This window comes from Diaporthe amygdali, assembly GCF_026229845.1.
Source record: "Diaporthe amygdali strain CAA958 chromosome Unknown NODE_3_length_2959817_cov_65_330692, whole genome shotgun sequence".
NCBI lineage: Eukaryota > Fungi > Ascomycota > Sordariomycetes > Diaporthales > Diaporthaceae > Diaporthe > Diaporthe amygdali.
Window position 1 is genome coordinate 1,697,945 of NW_026517023.1, and position 16,448 is coordinate 1,714,392.

General features: G+C 53.1%; 5 protein-coding genes across 5 annotated transcripts; 3 read left to right on the forward strand and 2 right to left on the reverse strand.

Moving 5' to 3' along the window:
- Window positions 1-1,383: 1,383 nt before the first annotated feature.
- J7T55_002918 (uncharacterized protein) lies at window positions 1,384-3,154 on the forward strand (the record flags this gene model as incomplete). Its single annotated transcript, XM_053138042.1, has 5 exons — window positions 1,384-1,522; window positions 1,575-1,619; window positions 1,677-2,226; window positions 2,415-2,747; window positions 2,800-3,154. The coding sequence occupies 5 exons, from the start codon at window positions 1,384-1,386 to the stop codon at window positions 3,152-3,154; spliced, it is 1,422 nt and encodes a 473-aa protein (XP_052998786.1).
- A 3,425-nt stretch (window positions 3,155-6,579) lies between these two features.
- J7T55_002919 (uncharacterized protein) lies at window positions 6,580-7,316 on the forward strand (the record flags this gene model as incomplete). Its single annotated transcript, XM_053138043.1, has 2 exons — window positions 6,580-6,937; window positions 7,003-7,316. 2 exons carry the CDS (start codon window positions 6,580-6,582, stop codon window positions 7,314-7,316), a joined length of 672 nt encoding a protein of 223 aa, XP_052998787.1.
- A 939-nt stretch (window positions 7,317-8,255) lies between these two features.
- On the forward strand, window positions 8,256-11,603 carry J7T55_002920 (uncharacterized protein; the record flags this gene model as incomplete). Its single annotated transcript, XM_053138044.1, has 6 exons — window positions 8,256-8,310; window positions 8,380-8,467; window positions 8,535-8,693; window positions 8,750-9,053; window positions 9,114-9,967; window positions 10,727-11,603. 6 exons carry the CDS (start codon window positions 8,256-8,258, stop codon window positions 11,601-11,603), a joined length of 2,337 nt encoding a protein of 778 aa, XP_052998788.1.
- Window positions 11,604-11,750: 147 nt separating this feature from the next.
- On the reverse strand, window positions 11,751-13,513 carry J7T55_002921 (uncharacterized protein; the record flags this gene model as incomplete). The annotated part of the gene is made up of 3 exons (XM_053138045.1): window positions 11,751-13,089; window positions 13,134-13,241; window positions 13,491-13,513. 3 exons carry the CDS (start codon window positions 13,511-13,513, stop codon window positions 11,751-11,753), a joined length of 1,470 nt encoding a protein of 489 aa, XP_052998789.1.
- A 261-nt stretch (window positions 13,514-13,774) lies between these two features.
- On the reverse strand, window positions 13,775-16,101 carry J7T55_002922 (uncharacterized protein; the record flags this gene model as incomplete). Its single annotated transcript, XM_053138046.1, has 5 exons — window positions 13,775-14,592; window positions 14,658-15,132; window positions 15,220-15,336; window positions 15,385-15,585; window positions 15,700-16,101. 5 exons carry the CDS (start codon window positions 16,099-16,101, stop codon window positions 13,775-13,777), a joined length of 2,013 nt encoding a protein of 670 aa, XP_052998790.1.
- Between the last annotated feature and the right edge of the window lie 347 nt (window positions 16,102-16,448).

Consider the following 16,448-nt stretch of genomic DNA (forward strand, 5'->3'; position numbering starts at 1 on the left):
TGGCTCTCGAATTCAGGACTGCTCTAGCTCAGGAGCGGAGTAGTTCCAAAGATTTGTTCATGTGCTTGGAGGGGTTTCACGTGACACGAGCATATCCGGCCGATGGCAGGGCCGCAATCGCTCATCCACATCCTTGGGCGAAGACGGAAATCACCGAATAAGATCATTGGATTCAGTTCCCTGGTTTATGAGTGGCCTAGCGTTCCTTGAGTTACGGCCAGGCGAGCGTTGCCAAAGTTGCTAGAGTGGATATGATGGCGAGAGATTGCGTGCTTGAGGGGGCCGGCGAGTACCGGAGTTCGATGCCGCCATTGATATGAGCACTTCACTGGCACGGCGCGTACTTGGCTCTTGAAACGATTGTTCATAACAGATGAGTTCGAACTCCTATCGGCCGGACAAAGACATAATGTAAATAAACTTAGTCTCACGAAGGCATGTTGATATGATGCAAGTGGGCAATTGTTGTGTGCTCGACAAGACCATTCTCGGCTTATACGTATATTACTGAGCCGGTGCAATCAGCACTTCCCCCTTTGCTAGCTCGAAATCTAGAATTGTCAAGCATAAGACATATCATCGACATTGATATTGATATGATTGGCGACGCGATCCCAAAGTGGTCCAGAAATATGGCGTTATCCACTAGACTGAAAGCATTTTGTCACAGCACGGGTAAAAGTTCCAATGTTGTAGTAGGACCGCCCGAGCCATAGTTTAAATCCCGCTTGGTTTCATTGCATAAAATACCGAGAGAACTGCCGGTCTTTGATTGAGAGTCAATGGGCGACTTATCAGCTGGGCAATGCTTCTTCAGAACTCCCTCTGCATACGCTGGGCGGAAGGACAGAGTCCAAGGAATAGAACCCCCAACACATCTCGTCTTCGCATATCTCTCGAGGTTACATCTTGGCTTTTTCAAATGCTTTCTGTCGATCTCTGACTGCAATCCACACGCTGACAAGATACCGGACTTTTATCCCAGCGACGCACGTGTAGGACACGCAAGGTAAGGTTACGTTGAAGCACACGGACATTATGACAAGGCAAGCATTGCCCTTGCATGTCCCACTCAAACGTAGCATATAGGGATCTTCGCCCACGCTAATCCATGCAACTCTTGTTGCATTGCAAAGAGATGGCTGATCCAGAGCCCTGGGCAGATCCACAAGAGGCCGAAGAACTGATCCACAGCAGCTTTCACGAGCTTTGAGCTTGCCATGATGCCATTGCCAGCGAAAAGCTTGATAACAGCCCTCTCTCCGCGCTTCATATAATGTTTGTACTGACACAAGAACATCGAGTGGTTCCATGCCACATCTGCTCTATCCTGGAACTCATTCGTCAAGCTTCTTCCCAACTCGACGAGCGCCTCTTGAGACCATGGGTTCCGAAGAATTTGGAAAGTACCATGGTGGAATCGCGGAGAGGTTTCACCGTTTCTTCCGCGGAATCACATTCCAGGCTATCATTCTCGGTCTGGTCAGCTTCACTCAACCTGGCATATGGGTCGCCTTGAATAGTGAGTCCTTGCTTTTAGATATGGTGCTTATGTATATACTAATGATAGACAGACCTTGGAGCCGGTGGCCAAGCATCACCGTACGTGGTCAATGCCGGTCAGTAATTCTGAGCTACTCCTGCTCAATCCCCATTCCCTGCTGACGATTTTGCAGCCAATGTTGTGACCTTTGCTATTATGGTTGTTTTCGCACCATTTTGCGCAGTATTTGGCAATCGATATAGTCTCAAATGGGTGCTCGTATTCGGCACAATCGGCTACGTCCCTTACTGCGCGGCCCTATACACAAATACTGTCTATGGCACGCAGTGGTTCCTTATCTTCGGAGCGGCCACATGTGGTTTCTCGGCAGCAGCACTGTGGACCGCGGAGGGAGCGATCGCCGTTGGCTACCCCGAAGCTTCGCGTCGAGGATGGTGCGTGGCCATCTGGCTCGCACTGAACAAGATCGGATCGCTTATTGCAAGCTGTATCCAGCTTGCTCTGAACACCAGCAACGACCAGGCAGGCAGTATCAGCCCGAAAACCTACCTCGTCCTCGTCGGATTGACCTGTGCGGGTCTTCCTTTGTCACTGCTATTGTCTTCCCCGGAAAAGCTGATTCGAAGGGACGGAACCAAGCCTACTGCTCGTTCAAACAAAACGACGTTCAAGCAGGGTTTCAGAGACTTCTGGGCAGTGTGCAAGACTAAGCACATTTATATGTAAGTAGCCTCTCAACATTTGAAACTCCCCCCTTTTCGATTTCTTGAGAGGTCTTAGAAGCTGCGTGGGATGTCTTGCTGTGCGAGACTCCTTGTACTTCTTTCTTCGGCTTATTAGACAAAGCTGGAGACTCGTTTGCAGACACCCTCTTGAACTATCAAAAATGAAGTTGCTAACCGAGAATAAGGTTGGTCCCAATTTTCATCACCGCGCAGTGGGGCCAAACCTACAACGGCAATTACCTTGCGGCATACTTTTCGGTCCGTGGTCGTACCCTTGCGGGCTTCATAGTGACTATCGTCGGTATCGTTGTCAACTTTGTTGTCGGCTGGTTTCTCGATTCGAAGCACCTTCGCCGCTCCACGCGTTCAAGGGTGATGTGGATTGTGATTGCAGTGATATACATCGCTGGGTGGATCTATCAGTTCATCAACCAGGCCGACTATCAGAAGGAAGACACTGTCTTCGATTGGTCATCACCAGGATATGCTCGTGGACTTTGTGCATACTTGCTATACAGGTATGACAGTATCCTCATCGCTTCATCCACCCATCTTACTAACAGCACTCAGAGTCGGTTACGAGGCAGTGGGAACGTGGATGTACTGGCTTCTCGGCACGTACGACACGCACTTCGACACTCTCGCCTTGACATCTGCCCTCTTACGCAGCGGAGAATCGCTCGGTTCGACCTTTAGTTATGCAGTAGGCGCTTCCAAGTCGGCCTCCCTTATGACGAATCTTATCGTTGCAGCTGTTGTGTGGTTTGCCTCGGCGCCGATGGCCACCTGGAGTGCTTGGAAGGTCACTGATTCTCAAGAAGAGGAGACGCTTGCCGTGGAGGATTCTGCCACGACTTCTATCAATGAGGAGCACTTCGATGGCAAAGCTTTTGACTCGTCCCCGAACGCAGTACCTCATGTGTGATAGTGTAGAAGGGGTGTAAGTCGGTTTAGGGAACAGCGGCCAGAAGCAAGGTGAGGTCCCGGCTTTGCATTGCAGGATAAATAGAGTATAGAAGCGTTTAGAATGAATTCATCTTGACAAATAATTCACGAAAGAACAACACTAGATCAAGTATTCAGAGGGTATCACATGAACTTTTGAGCGTAAATACTGATTTTGTTTGCCTGTCCACAAAGGTGGCCAACAAAAGTTAATACTAGGATGACACTATTCAAGGCCTTACTTCTCTCTTTGATGTCCGGGACTTGATTCTATTCTCTCATAATGTGAATTCGTCGCGGCTTTTCAGTAATCGTCACTCGCAAGTGGACATTGATATTAGCTCTTCTCGCCGTCTAGAATGCTCGAATGCTGAAGCTGACACGTCGACATGCGAGACTAGGCTTCTCTCAGTCTTTCAAGTGAAATCGCACGGCTATTCTTCAATCTGGTTAATTTGCAAACCCTGACTACAGACTTCTGAATAGGATCAATCGCGCGCTTAGATCAATAATATCACACCTGTCAATCTGGGCGCTCATACCGGGCTGCCGGGGCAGCTTGATTTCCACCTGAGTCGTAGCAATTCCCTGTTGAGACCAAATTGGCCAAAACGTCCGGATCCAACAATTATAGGCGATTGACTCTACTTCCGGGGCGAATGGACCCATGTGGCCCCATAGCATCGCAAGACGGTGGCAGCTGGAAGTGCATTAGTACTGCCAAATCGCAGTGACCAAAATTAGCCAGGAAGATTCGCTTCCCTCCCGTCACAACCACAACAAAGTTGTGGTTGTGCCACAATACAGCACGGAATGAAATGAAACATAAAGAAGAAAAAAAAGACAGAATCGAACACGATGTTTGCATGAATACATTGTAGAAACATGCGGCTAGACTGCTTTCACGACCGCGCGGCTACAAGTTCAAATTAAGCTTCTGTTCTGGCCCTAGTGCCTAAAACCCGCCGATGATGGCCCACTTACATATTGAAAGCGAAGGCCGACAACAAGGGAATGTCCATTTCCGGTGTATCGATTGCTGCGAACACCCGTTCATCCATACTTGTGCAGACCTAGCCACTCGGTCGGAACAGCTGGGAGTTGTTTGAGTCTAGGCTCCGTGGAATGAATAGATATCTTGAGAGACGTCTTGCCCAGGTTGGGGCCTATGAGCTGAATATATATAAAGCAGGATGGGAGCCGCCGCCGTGAAAATCAACAAGAGGAGCACTGGGCATCGAACTGCTTCCCATACAGCATCTCGTCAATAGTCACTCCTTGAAGTCTGTCGTGCCAGAAAGATTCAACCATGCACCCAACTTTTCTCTCAGCTTTTCCAGCCCTTTTGGGAGTAGCACATGCCGCGTCCTCTACGGCCATTAGGCCGAGCGCTGTTTCAAAGTGTCAAGACTTCAATGGCACATTTTCCATTGAGAACTCTAAGTTGTATCCTAAGAACCTGGATTAGGATCCCGTGAACTGCAAGCTATACCTCAGGTTAGTTCCAACTAAGACGGCGTTCAGGATGAGGGACTGACACAAAGAGCATAGCGCCAACTTGAACGATTCCTTCCTGGTATATGGCCTATACACTGCGACGTACGATATCTTGACTTTCGACGGTGTCACAGACACGGAGCCTTTACATGTGTCAGGAACAGACTATGATGCCTCAACGCAGTCAATCATAACCCAGGCCAATAGTGGGACTCCTTTTGTGACCAACGGAGCCGACTTGTCTGGGCCCAACAACGTGATTCGATACGACACATCTTCCAACACGGTTGCGTGTACGTAGCCTCTCACTGCATATTGTTCGTTCTCGGAGAAAACCTTTGGAACCAGAGTCTTCCTCATGATCGCCTCCGTTGCTACTACTAGATCTGCCTTGCGCATCTAAAAAGGGAGTGGGAAGACGAGCTGCTACGACGGTCTGGGCTTAAGGGACAACTTAGCCTCCGTTCAGTATATTGGCTAGGTTGCGAACAATGGCACTGAGGAGATCGCAAATTCTGAGACGGTGGTCGCCACGGTTGAGATCGTGAACTCGCTCTATGTCAACAACATGTTCTTCAATGACACCGGCGTCTTCGATGTACCTGGTGACCGCGCGAGCTTCCCACTTGTTGACTCAACGACGGACTTTGATGCTCTAGTGAGCGCAGCTGGGTTTGAAATAATCACTTGCTAAGGACAATTGCGATTGTCAACTTCGCGAGACCGAGAACTCCTGAAGCCCTGACTCGAAGTGGTGTTCCACTCAATTTCCCCGTTCGTGGCCCACGAAGAAGCAAAGGATGGTGGCTCGGAAATTTGAAAGCGGACAGTATGAATATAATGTATCTAAGGAGCATGACTCTTCTGATCATGAATCTGGCTTTCACTTGTGAGGCTTCCTGGGAGTTTGCCTTGTCCTCAACAGTTGGCCTCGAAGGCACTTAGTGGTCATGCATCTTTTTGACTAGTTTGTTCCAGGAAGCCTTAATAGCATGACGGAAAATATGTCAAAGATAGAATTGCATGCGTTGGGTGCATATGAAGTGTCTTAATTTGTCACGCAGCTTTCGGAGTGAGTGCTCGTCAAGGCGGGGGCTGCGCGGAAATCGCTGTCAAATCCGATGGAGGAGCTATGTCACTTGTTTCTAAGAAACACTGCGATGTATTTATATCATCTTACATGCAAGGGTATGGGTTTATTGATTCTCAGAATACACTACCCCGAGCTCAGGATTACTGTCCAGGGTTTAGTGTCTTTTACAGTCTGGCAGAAAAGGGGCAGGTGATTACTCAGAAAGTGAAGTCGAAATACGTCCACGGAAGTTGGCGAATTTATCAATTTGGTACGATGATGCAGGCTGTAAGTGAGTTTCTCCGTGGCCCGGCAATCGCCGGTTGTCTCGTCCGGGCGGTTGGTGGAGATATACGAACAAAAATTCAAGGAGGATCAGGGGGTGGTCGGTTTCACGCAGAGTGCTTCCCCACAAACGTTTCGGGCGAATTGTTCGCCAAGGACTAAACGGAAATGAGTGAAACACCACATGGGGAATGGAAACGGGTGATCTATCTCCACAATGAGGCTCAGAAACTAATGAGCTTGTTTAATACAAGTGCCGGTGGATGCATTTCGTGGCCCCATAGCCGGTCGGTCTTTAGTCAAGTCTCATCACGGGGCGGCGGTTGACGATTCGGGCGGTTGGCCGTATAGCCATGGGACTGCTGACGTAGTGGGAACTCTTGAGCTGATATACATATAAGTAGTCTGTACAATTCCTCTTGGCCTTTCACAATATTGATTGAATCAGCAAGCCTCTCATCCAAGTACCAGTCTTTCGTTTCAATTCATCGTCGCTCATTCGCTGCCGGCAGTATCAGCACAATCACACTTTACCAATCACATCCATCAAGATGCCTTCCACCATCCAGACCATTTCTGCCATCGCGGCCGCCGCTGTGTCGGTCAACGCTGCCATGGGCCCTGCCTTCTCTACTGGCCCTGTCGCCGACTCCACCTTCATCCGGGAGTCGACCGCCACGCTTGTCCTGCCCAAGGCTCCCAGCAACAACAATGGAGACGCCTCCCTCTGGGTTGGTATGGGCACATCAAACGGTGACCTGATCCAGTCCATCGCAGACAACTACCAATCCAGCGACTGGTCCATCTACGCATACACCCTTGTTTCCCTCGGCGTGGGTAACGGCCAGACTGTTGTCCAGGATGACACCCCCAGCACTGCCTCGGCCACGGACGAGGTCACCATGCACTGTAAGCGCCTCCAAGTATTGACATGAAAGCATGCGGACCCACTGTACTAATTACCTCCCTTCCAGACAAGTACGACGACGCCAGCGGCAACTACACCCAGACCGTCAGCGTCAACGGCGAGGTTGTGTCAACCCTCTCCACCAGCAGCGGCAAGGCCCAGGGCTGGGGCTCCGCCGTCGAGTGCGCCGAGGAGAACTGCGGCACCATGCCCGCCCACAAGTGGACCGATGCTAAGATCATCCTCGACTCTGCTGATGCCAGCTACGACAAGACCCTTGGTATGGGCGAGGGCGTCACCGGTTCCATGACCACCAGCGACGGTGGCATCACCTGGGAGATCGGCACCTTCGAGATCCCCGAGTTCACCTTCGGCTCTTAAGCGATGGCAATGGGACCGAGGTAGCATCGCGCGCTCTGGCATAAAGCGCGGTGTTACCGCTTCTTCACTGTAAAATATTACTATCAGCGCTTGTATTACAAACCTGGCGTTTGAGTCGAAATACAGAATATTGTCTGGATACTTCACCTGTTCAAAGTGACATGGCTCTCAATTGTCCTGATGTCCCCCAATTTCTTGCTGTTGAGGACGAGAATGAATGTGCGAAGACTCTCCAAATGAAATTATTCCTCTCTAGGGACAGTTGAACTTCTGCGCAATTGCACCTGCTATGTCTGAAGAGGAACTAGACTTATGCGTTCAAACAATTCATTATGTCTCTCACTTTGTATCAACTTCAAAGACGACTGCGTCAGCTGAACCTGCTCTGTCATTGCTGCTGGCTATTTCAACCGAAGCATGGACGGTTGCAGACGCCACAGAACCTCAGTGCATCGTTGTTACGATTAAGTAGCGGCACAAATGAGGTCGAGTTGTTGGACCAGTCAATTCTGCTAGCCAGTCTGATTCAAACAAAATCAATGCACATCTAGAATCGCTCCAACTTTAAGTTTAGTGTTGCCGGGATGAGCCGCTCGCCAGTTGACGACATCTACAGCTCACATCTCGACAGCCAGTGTACATAGTCAATCATCATGCCGGACCCGTTTCAACCCTATTGAAAGCTTCTGGAGCTTATCTCTATGATTGAACATCCAATGAGTAGCATTTGTAATCATTTGGCGTGATGTGGTTGCTGCCGCCGAAACACGTGATACCGAGATGGTGAAATCGCGTCCTAAATGACGAGCGCGTGAGAGTGTGGCTAAACAGCGTCTCCATCTCCGCAGACGCTGGAAATCATTTGAGATGTCGATCTACCTTACACTCAACAACGTGACACAGAGAGCACAGGATCCTGAATCAGTCCGAGTGTAAACCATGGGCGCCGAGAAACTGATCAAGTCGGTCGCAATCATTGGCGCTGGCGCCTCGGGTATGTACCCGGCTTTTGACCAATTTACTTGCCATAGTGGTGAAACATGGAGCTGATACCATGAAATAGGGACTATCACAGCTGCCGCGCTCAAAGCAGAGAATTATTTTGACCGGATTAGAATCTTTGAGCGACGTGAGACGGCGGGTGGGACATGGTGAGCCTCCTCGAGATCTCGGGCATGCATCGCCCTACAAGAAAGCATCCAAATTAACAATCAAAAGGATATTTGATGCCTCCCCAGGGCCAGAGCTTCCCATAACCCCGGGAAAGCTACCTCCACAGATCGATCCGCCTCTGCAGATTCCCGACCAGCTTCCCCAGGTCACTGCTCCAGTTGAGCAGGAGCGATATTCCAAGACACCAGTCTATAACTCCTTGACGTAAGCTGTGAAGTGATTTGCAGCTTGAAATGTCCAGCGGCTGATTTATGACACAGAACAAACGTTCCTGATATAGCAATGTGCTTTTCTGACGCACGATTCGCATATGGACCGTTCCCACCACATCATGTCCCAAGGCAGTACTTGGAGAATTATGTCGCAACCCACGAGCTGGACGAGAATTTAGTCCTGAGCACTACTGTTGAGGACGTATCCCGGATCCCACCGTCCTCAGAAACAGGTCTCGACAGGTGGAAACTGACACTGCGAAAACACGATGCGCTGCGGCGGGTTGATGTGTGGTGGACAGAAGATTTTGATGCCCTGGTCATCGGAAACGGGCATTACTCTGTACCATTTGTGCGTAGAGGTCCCTAAGCTGCAAATGCATGTCTGTGGGCTCAAGCTGACACGAAACAGATCCCGCAGGTGGACGGGCTGGAAGAGTATATCAAGAAATACCCAGGCCGTGTGGTTCACTCGAAATACTACCGCTCGCCGACGGTATACTCAGGGCAGAAGGTCCTGACGATAGGCAACTCAGCGTCGGGCTCGGACATCTTCAATGAGCTCACCAAGACTGCTCACCTGCCGGTGTACAGTTCCCGCCGCCACAAGAGTCCGTTCGAAAGCGACAAGCCATCGCCCGGCGTCAGCTGGAAACCCATCATAACGAAATATCACTCCGATGGGACGATTGAGTTCGAAGACGGCTCGACCCTGGGCCCCAACGACGTGGACAAGATTATTTACGCCACGGGGTACAGGCCGTCCTTCCCGTTCTGGAACGAGCGGAACAACGGCCGGCCCATATACGACTACGAGGTGGGAAAGCTGGTCAATATATACTGGCACACCTTCTTCCACGACTTTCCGTCGCTCGCGGTCGTAGGCATCGAGAAGGGCCTGACGTTCCGGAGCTTCGAGTACCAGGCGGTGGCGCTGGCGCGCCTGTTCAGCGGCCGCAACGCCATCCCGCTGCCTCCGAAGCGGGAGCAGCGGCGGTGGGAGGAGGACAGGACGGAGTGGGTCAAGGCCACAGGCAAGAAGTTCCACGACATCGAGAGCCAGCCGGGCCGGCTGGGCGAGGACTCGTTCAAGTGGCTCGGGTACCTCTACAGGCTCGCCGGCCTGGGCACGCTGACGGGTGACGGGCGCGTGCCGCCTGTGCTGAGCAAGGAGCTGCTTCATGCAGTGAGGACGATCCATAAGTACCCGCATTACGATGAGGATGCGGCTGATGGAGAAAGCCACGGTTCGTCACTTGGTGGCAGGTATGCTGCCAAAGAGTTGGTTATTGTTGATAGGTGGTAGCCAGACAACAAGAGCGATGATTTCCAGGCTGGGCGTCATGGAGATGTATAGAATGATAGGGACGGATATACTGGTTAGAAGGAGGCGAGAAGTCGGGCCAGGACGGCGCATCGAAGACTACTTCATCGCATGCTCCTTGAGACGCTCTTTACAACAACGCATAATCAGCGAGAGATTTATGAAGACGAGAACTTGGAGTCAGATGCCATACGGAGCCAACAATTGCATGAAGCATTGGTGACAATCCTTGCAGCAAGTGACAGTCAATACCGAGTCAGACGGAATGAAGCCAGCCTCTGCTCGTGAGTTTGAGCTGGTCCTTTCCGTAGCTATCTGTGCCAACTGCCGCGTGAGCTCACCTATAATGAGCCGAACAACGTTGAATTCTTGTAGTGCACTGCTCAGAGCTATCATGTTGTACGTCTGTAGTCCTGTTAAAGTGTCCATGCCTTGGTCTTGGCATATATAAAGATCAGGGATCATACTTTGCAGGGGTGGAAGTGGCTCGCGCGGGGCCGACGCGGAGAGGAACTTGAGAGCTGCCAGTAGCAGATCGACAGGACCTCACAGAGCAACCAAATGCAGCGATCATGAGAGGGCTTAACAGAGCTCAAATCGCACTACGGCAGTGCACGCATGATGCAGGCTCCTTGTCTTCAAGGTAGGATACCAGCATGCAATCAATTGGCAGCCACCCAAGCTAACAACAGCACTCGCAGGAGCACCATCTCGACTAGAGCTCTCGCCATAACCCAGAGCTCGCTTGCCCACCCGCCAGCCGCTCTGCAGAGCCTTCCTCGTCCCGCGATCCTCCCGCGCACACACGCCCTCTCGAGATGCTTCTCGCAGACCGCCGCGGTGGGCGGCAAGAAGAGCAAAGAAAGAAGGTCTAGCAAGCGAGCGGCAGAGCGGGAAGAGGCAGAGGACGCCGAAGAGGAAGTGGAAGAGGCGCCACCGCGGGGCCGCGCAAAGGAGAAGGCGGCGCAGCAGGCGAGCAGCGACTTCGACCGCGAGGCGGCCTTCGACCTGGCCGACGTGGAGGCCGAGTACGCGCGCGTGGACGAGCGGTTCGAGAAGCGGCTGCAGGAGTTCCGCGTCGGCGGGCGCTTCAACCCGGAGATGCTGGGCCAGCTGCGCGTGCGGCCGGACCGCGACTCGGCCGAGACGTACCCGCTGCGCGAGCTGGCGCAGGTCGTGCACCGCGGCGGGCGCAGCGTCTCCATCATGGTCAGCGACGCCGACTACGTCAAGCCCATCATGTCCGCCGTGCAGGCCAGCGACGACTTCAACCAGCAGCCGCAGCGCGACCCGGACAACGAGCTCGAGCTGGTGCTGCGCATCGAGCCCGAGAACCCCGAGGAGCAGCAGAAGCGCCTCCGCGGCGAGGTCAACGGCTGGAGGGACGCCGTCAGGGAGGTCATGTCCGCGAGGAGACATCGCCACGCCGCCTGGCTCAAGGAGAAGCACATCACAAAGGACGACGTCAAGGCGCTGGAGAAGAAGATCAAGTCCATGCAGGACAAGAAGATCGAGCAGGTTGACAGGAGCGAGAAGCAGATGCTGCAGCAGATGGCCAACAGGCAGAAGCGCCTGTGATACTGCGGCACTCTCGGCCACCGACTGCAAGCACAGCCTACCTAGGCTACAATTGATAGATACCAAGGGACAGACTGTTTGTATATTCTAGTGTATTTGTACAACCCGAATGGGCCACCGTTTTCCTGTCTCGTCTTTGACTACTATCTATGCCTTGGCCTGCGCTCGTGGAGCGGCCTTTCCAGCTGGCGGCACCTTTATAAGCTTCCTGATCTTCTCGTCGAACTTTGCGCCGTCCGCAGCAGTGTAAGTAGAGCCCTGCGCGTGGTACGTGGCAAGCTTGCCATAGACATCCTCTGCGTACTTGACCTCTGGGTGCTCTCCCTTGAGGACGTACTTGAGGATCGCCTCCCTTGTCGTCTTTGTGTTCTGCGTCTTGTACTTCCTCGCGATGTCGTCAAGTTGGGCATCAGCTCGGGCCTCAGCCGCCACCTTGAGCCAGTCCTCTGGTCGCGCATTGGCCTTGATCAGAGACTCTCCCAGTTTCTTGCCCTTGTCTGTCGATGCGAACTGAGCTGCCCATGCCTTAAGGGACTCCACGAACGCTCCCCAGTTGTTGCCGTTCTTTTGCTGGATCTCCTTGACGATGGCGTCCTTGTACTTCTGGACCATCTTGTCCCTCTTCTCGTGCGCTAGCGTCTGGATGACCGCCTTCTTCTGCTCAACATTGGAGAAGTAGATGGGCTTGTTGGCCACAAGCCACTTCTTCACCTCGTCGATCTTGAATGACTGCTCCTCGTCGCCAGCTCCCCTCCCGCCTCCCAGAACCTTGACGCTCCGGAAAGCCAAGTCGGCCTGGCCCAGCGCCGTGTTCGTAGCCACCGCGGGTCCCCACCCGACCAGCGACTCGAGCGTGACAGACGGCTTGTACGCCCTCTCCGGACCGCCAATCTGCTGCTCGCGCACATACGCCTGGACCTCCTCGTCAAGCGACTTCATGCCGGAGCTGCTCGACGCCTCCTTGTCCTTCTTCTTGTCCTCGTCGCTCCGCTTCTTCTTCTTGAACCCGCCCGCCCGCTTGGGAGGCATGCGCTTGCCGCCGCCGCCCAAGGTTGCCCTCAGGCGAGACCCCGGCCCGCTCCCTTGACCTCCTTGGAAGCCAGGTGGCCGCGCGAACCGTGGGCCGTTGGTGCCTGGTTTGAAGCGTCCGCCCACGATGTTGGCGCCCGGTGGCCCTGACCGAGGACGCTGGCCGCCCTCTTGCTCGTGGGATACTCTGCGAATCAATGGCCTGGAGGCACCGGCGTCTCGTTTGGGCAGGCTTCGCATGCTGATGACGTTGGCGCCCAGTCGCGAGCCGAGGGTCGCTGTGTGCGGGAGGTTCGCAGGGTTTCGGGCGCCGGCGGGTTTCCCCTCGGAGGAAGACGAGGGGCCTTGAGAGCGCTGGGAGGGTTTTGAGGGACGGCTCATGGCGCCGAGGGCTGAGGCTGCTGCCACGGAGCGCTCGCGGCGGGTGGGCGGCTTGCTCGCATCATCGTCGCGGCGCCTAGGCGTAGTCGAGAAAGGCCGTAGTCTGGTTGTTGGGGGTACCCTTGCGCTTCGTCCGAGGACGAGGCGCGCTGCTTGACGAGGCATTGGGTCCTGAGGTCGATGACCGGTTTGGGCCCGCTGTGGTGGATGGGCAACAATTTGGTGAAGCTGTCTGGAGAAATGCACGTCGATCACAAAATCGATCTAGCTGCAGTGGGTGGTCCGAGCTCCCTACCTTTAGTTCTGAAGACCGGGGTCATGCAACCGTTCCGTCCCAACCTCAAGCTTGCCCCGTCTCGACACATTCATCGATACTTCCAGCGATCGAAATTGAATATGAGCAAAAGCTTTAATATCGAGTATGAAGCATAGTTTTCTGTTCAGATATCAAAGATGAGTAGACAGACAGGCGCTCACCCACGGTGTAGCGGATTACGCATGGTGATCACGGGACAGCATCGAAACATCTGAATGACAATATCAACTACAAAATAACATCAGCACAGGGGATAAAGGCCAGTAGGTAATTGCAACGCGTCATTCCTCGCAGTGTTCTATTGATCAAATCATCAAGTATCTAGTAGCCCTAATCTCTGGGGTACCGGTCCAAAAAACTAAAACCCTACTGGGATCACCACAATCATGTGACCATGAGCCGCTCAGAGAACTATACTCTGAGGTTGCCCCAAATCATGACCAGTTCAGAACTGCCCGATGTAAGTGAAGACCCTGCCCTTGGGCAGCTTCTGGATCTCCTCGAGCGAGAGGGGCCTGCGGTACGTCATGAAGCCCAGGTTGTGGGACTGGGTGTCGCTCGGACGCGAGCACCGGTCGTATGGGTGCTTCCGCTGGAAGCCCAAGTCACGGAGGTTGAATCCAGAGTGTCCCTCATTGTCCATTCCGCGCACAAATTTGAACAGGCCGCGCAGCTTGTGGATGTCAAACTCGACGAAGTAATCGAAGTCGTCCATCTGGGTGATGCGAGGGGTGCCGTCGGCGTAACGCATGACGCTGTAGTCCATGTTGGTCTTCTCCAGGGGAACCAGTGGTCCACCGGGGTAGCCGCATCCCAGATGACTGGTGGCCTGCATCTTCCGCCTCTTATAGTGGTAATTCTCGCGGTCCACGGCGGTTTTCATAAGACAACTATCGCAGACGTAGCCGGACGTGTAGTACATCATCGCCAGGTTCGTGCGGCACGTGTTGCACTCGGCGGTATCAGCCCAGACTCCGTAATTCTCTGCGGTTCCCTGTTCACTGGTTGAGTACAACCCGTCCTCAAGCAGCTGAATCCAGCCTTCCTTTCCGAAGACGGTAACCAGCTCGGCAAAGGCGCAGCGGATCTCCAGCTTGGCTTTCTGCTGGTCGTTGATCTTGCCTTTCGCGAAGAGCCTCTTCAGGTAGTCTTTGTGCTCAGCTACAGCCTCCATGCGAGGCACAGTCTTGCTATGAAGTGGGAGCTTCTCGAGGAATCGTCGGAACAGCGCGTTGCTCTGCATCATGTGCATCTGTCCGGTCTCTGTGGGAAAACATTAACGGTCAGCAGCATTCAGAACATATTCTCCCAGGGCCTCGATCACTCACTCTTTAGGCGCGGAGCGATGTCGTATATGAACAACTTGCACACAGCCGTCGGGATCTTGATTCCGGGGTTGCTATAAGTCAGCCCATAGGCACCCTCGCGGTCGTTTCCGTCCGGTCCATTCTCCCAGAGCGGTCCAACGTGGTATCTGGGAGCGACGTCAAGCAACACCTTGGTTTGGTATTTTTTATTGTGAGTGTGTACGGTGTCGAGCAAGGCAGGGACGTGATGGTAGCGAATGAGGTCACAGCTCGTAATATCAGCGCGCTCCAAATTGTGCATCTGGTCGAGAAACGTGGCGAAAACGCCTGCGTCGAAGAAGTTCACTCGGTTGAAGCACACTCGTTTGATGGTGTCACCCCTGAGCTGAAGGCTTCTGCCGACGCTGAGCAGTCCCCGTATTTGGACCACGTTGACGGGTTGGTCCTGCATGAGGGTCTTTTTGAGGCCCATATGCGTCTGGCTGACCATCACGAACTATATAATAATTAGCGTTATTGTGTCCGCGAGACAGGCGATGTAAAGCCGCGGCGTGAATGCCGCCGGAGCATAGAGCATACTGACCTCGCTGTTGCCCTGTTGGGCCTCCTCGCCAGCTTCGCCGTTCTGCTTCAAGATGGCGAACTCATCCTTAGTAAACTCGCTGTAGTTGCACTTGGCATAAGTCATATCCCAGAGCGCCTGGGCCACGTTAGTACTGCGTCCCGGAGTCACGGCTGGATGACTTACAGGGGTGCTCATGATCTGGTTCGCCAACATGGTGCAGGTGCCTTGGAGAGCGCCGATGTCAGGGTAAGACAAGTGCTTGAGGATGTTGAAGCGGATCTCTGCAACGGCCATAGCCTGGCAAGCCCACACCCCTTCGTTGGTATCAGGGGTATCGGTGGTGGACTCTGAACAGAAGCTTTTCTCGCCCTTGGAGAAGGGGGCCTGAAAGTTATCATATTGTGAGCGACTGTCACCGCGTAATATAAAACATCTCCACCGTAATCATCCAGAGATATAGAAAGACGATTAGGGTAGATGATTAATTCAACGACTTACCGAACAGATCAAACCTCCGGCGTAATCCTGGTGGGGGTAGAACAGGTTCATTTTCTTCGCTTCAGCGGCATCTTTCGCACGGCCCGAAGGATGGTCCTCCACCTGGACGCTGTGCCAGATAACGCGTTCGCCAGACTCATCGCGTGGCCAAACGGGCACCTTCATCTCGAATCTGGCCCTTCGAAGAGCATCGCATGCCTCCTTGTTCTCGACGTAGTTCTTGGTGTACCGAATGCCGGTCTCCTTGAAAGAAAGGACCCGAGCCGAGTTCCGACCATATCCCTTCGTGGGATCTGAGTAGTCACCCAGTGCGAGCTCCTTCTTCTCAGCTTGGCTGAGCTTTTTGGGAGCCTGACCGGCACGGTATTGGTAATGACGACGGTTGGGGCGTGTTCCGTTCATGGCTGCTACATTGACATCAGTATCTCACTGCCGGTAGAGACCGCTTTATATCGAGAAACCAAGTAACCACAGCTAATGGTCTTGGATTGAAGTGGGAGAGAATAATAAATAGCCGGGCTCCATGATTCAAAATGTATAAGTGATGCTTGCTGGGTAGAGGAACTAAGAAGTTGAAGAGGTCGGTCCCACCACTAAGAGGAATGAGTCTTGAAAGTCTGACGCATCCAGCAGGTACTAGCCGAGGCAAAGAGGATGAAGCCCATATGCCTGGGTATCACAGCTGCTGCTCTTACCCGGCTGGTGTGTGAGAGAGACCGGCTTTCTGTGTTTGACTTGCTTTGAAGATG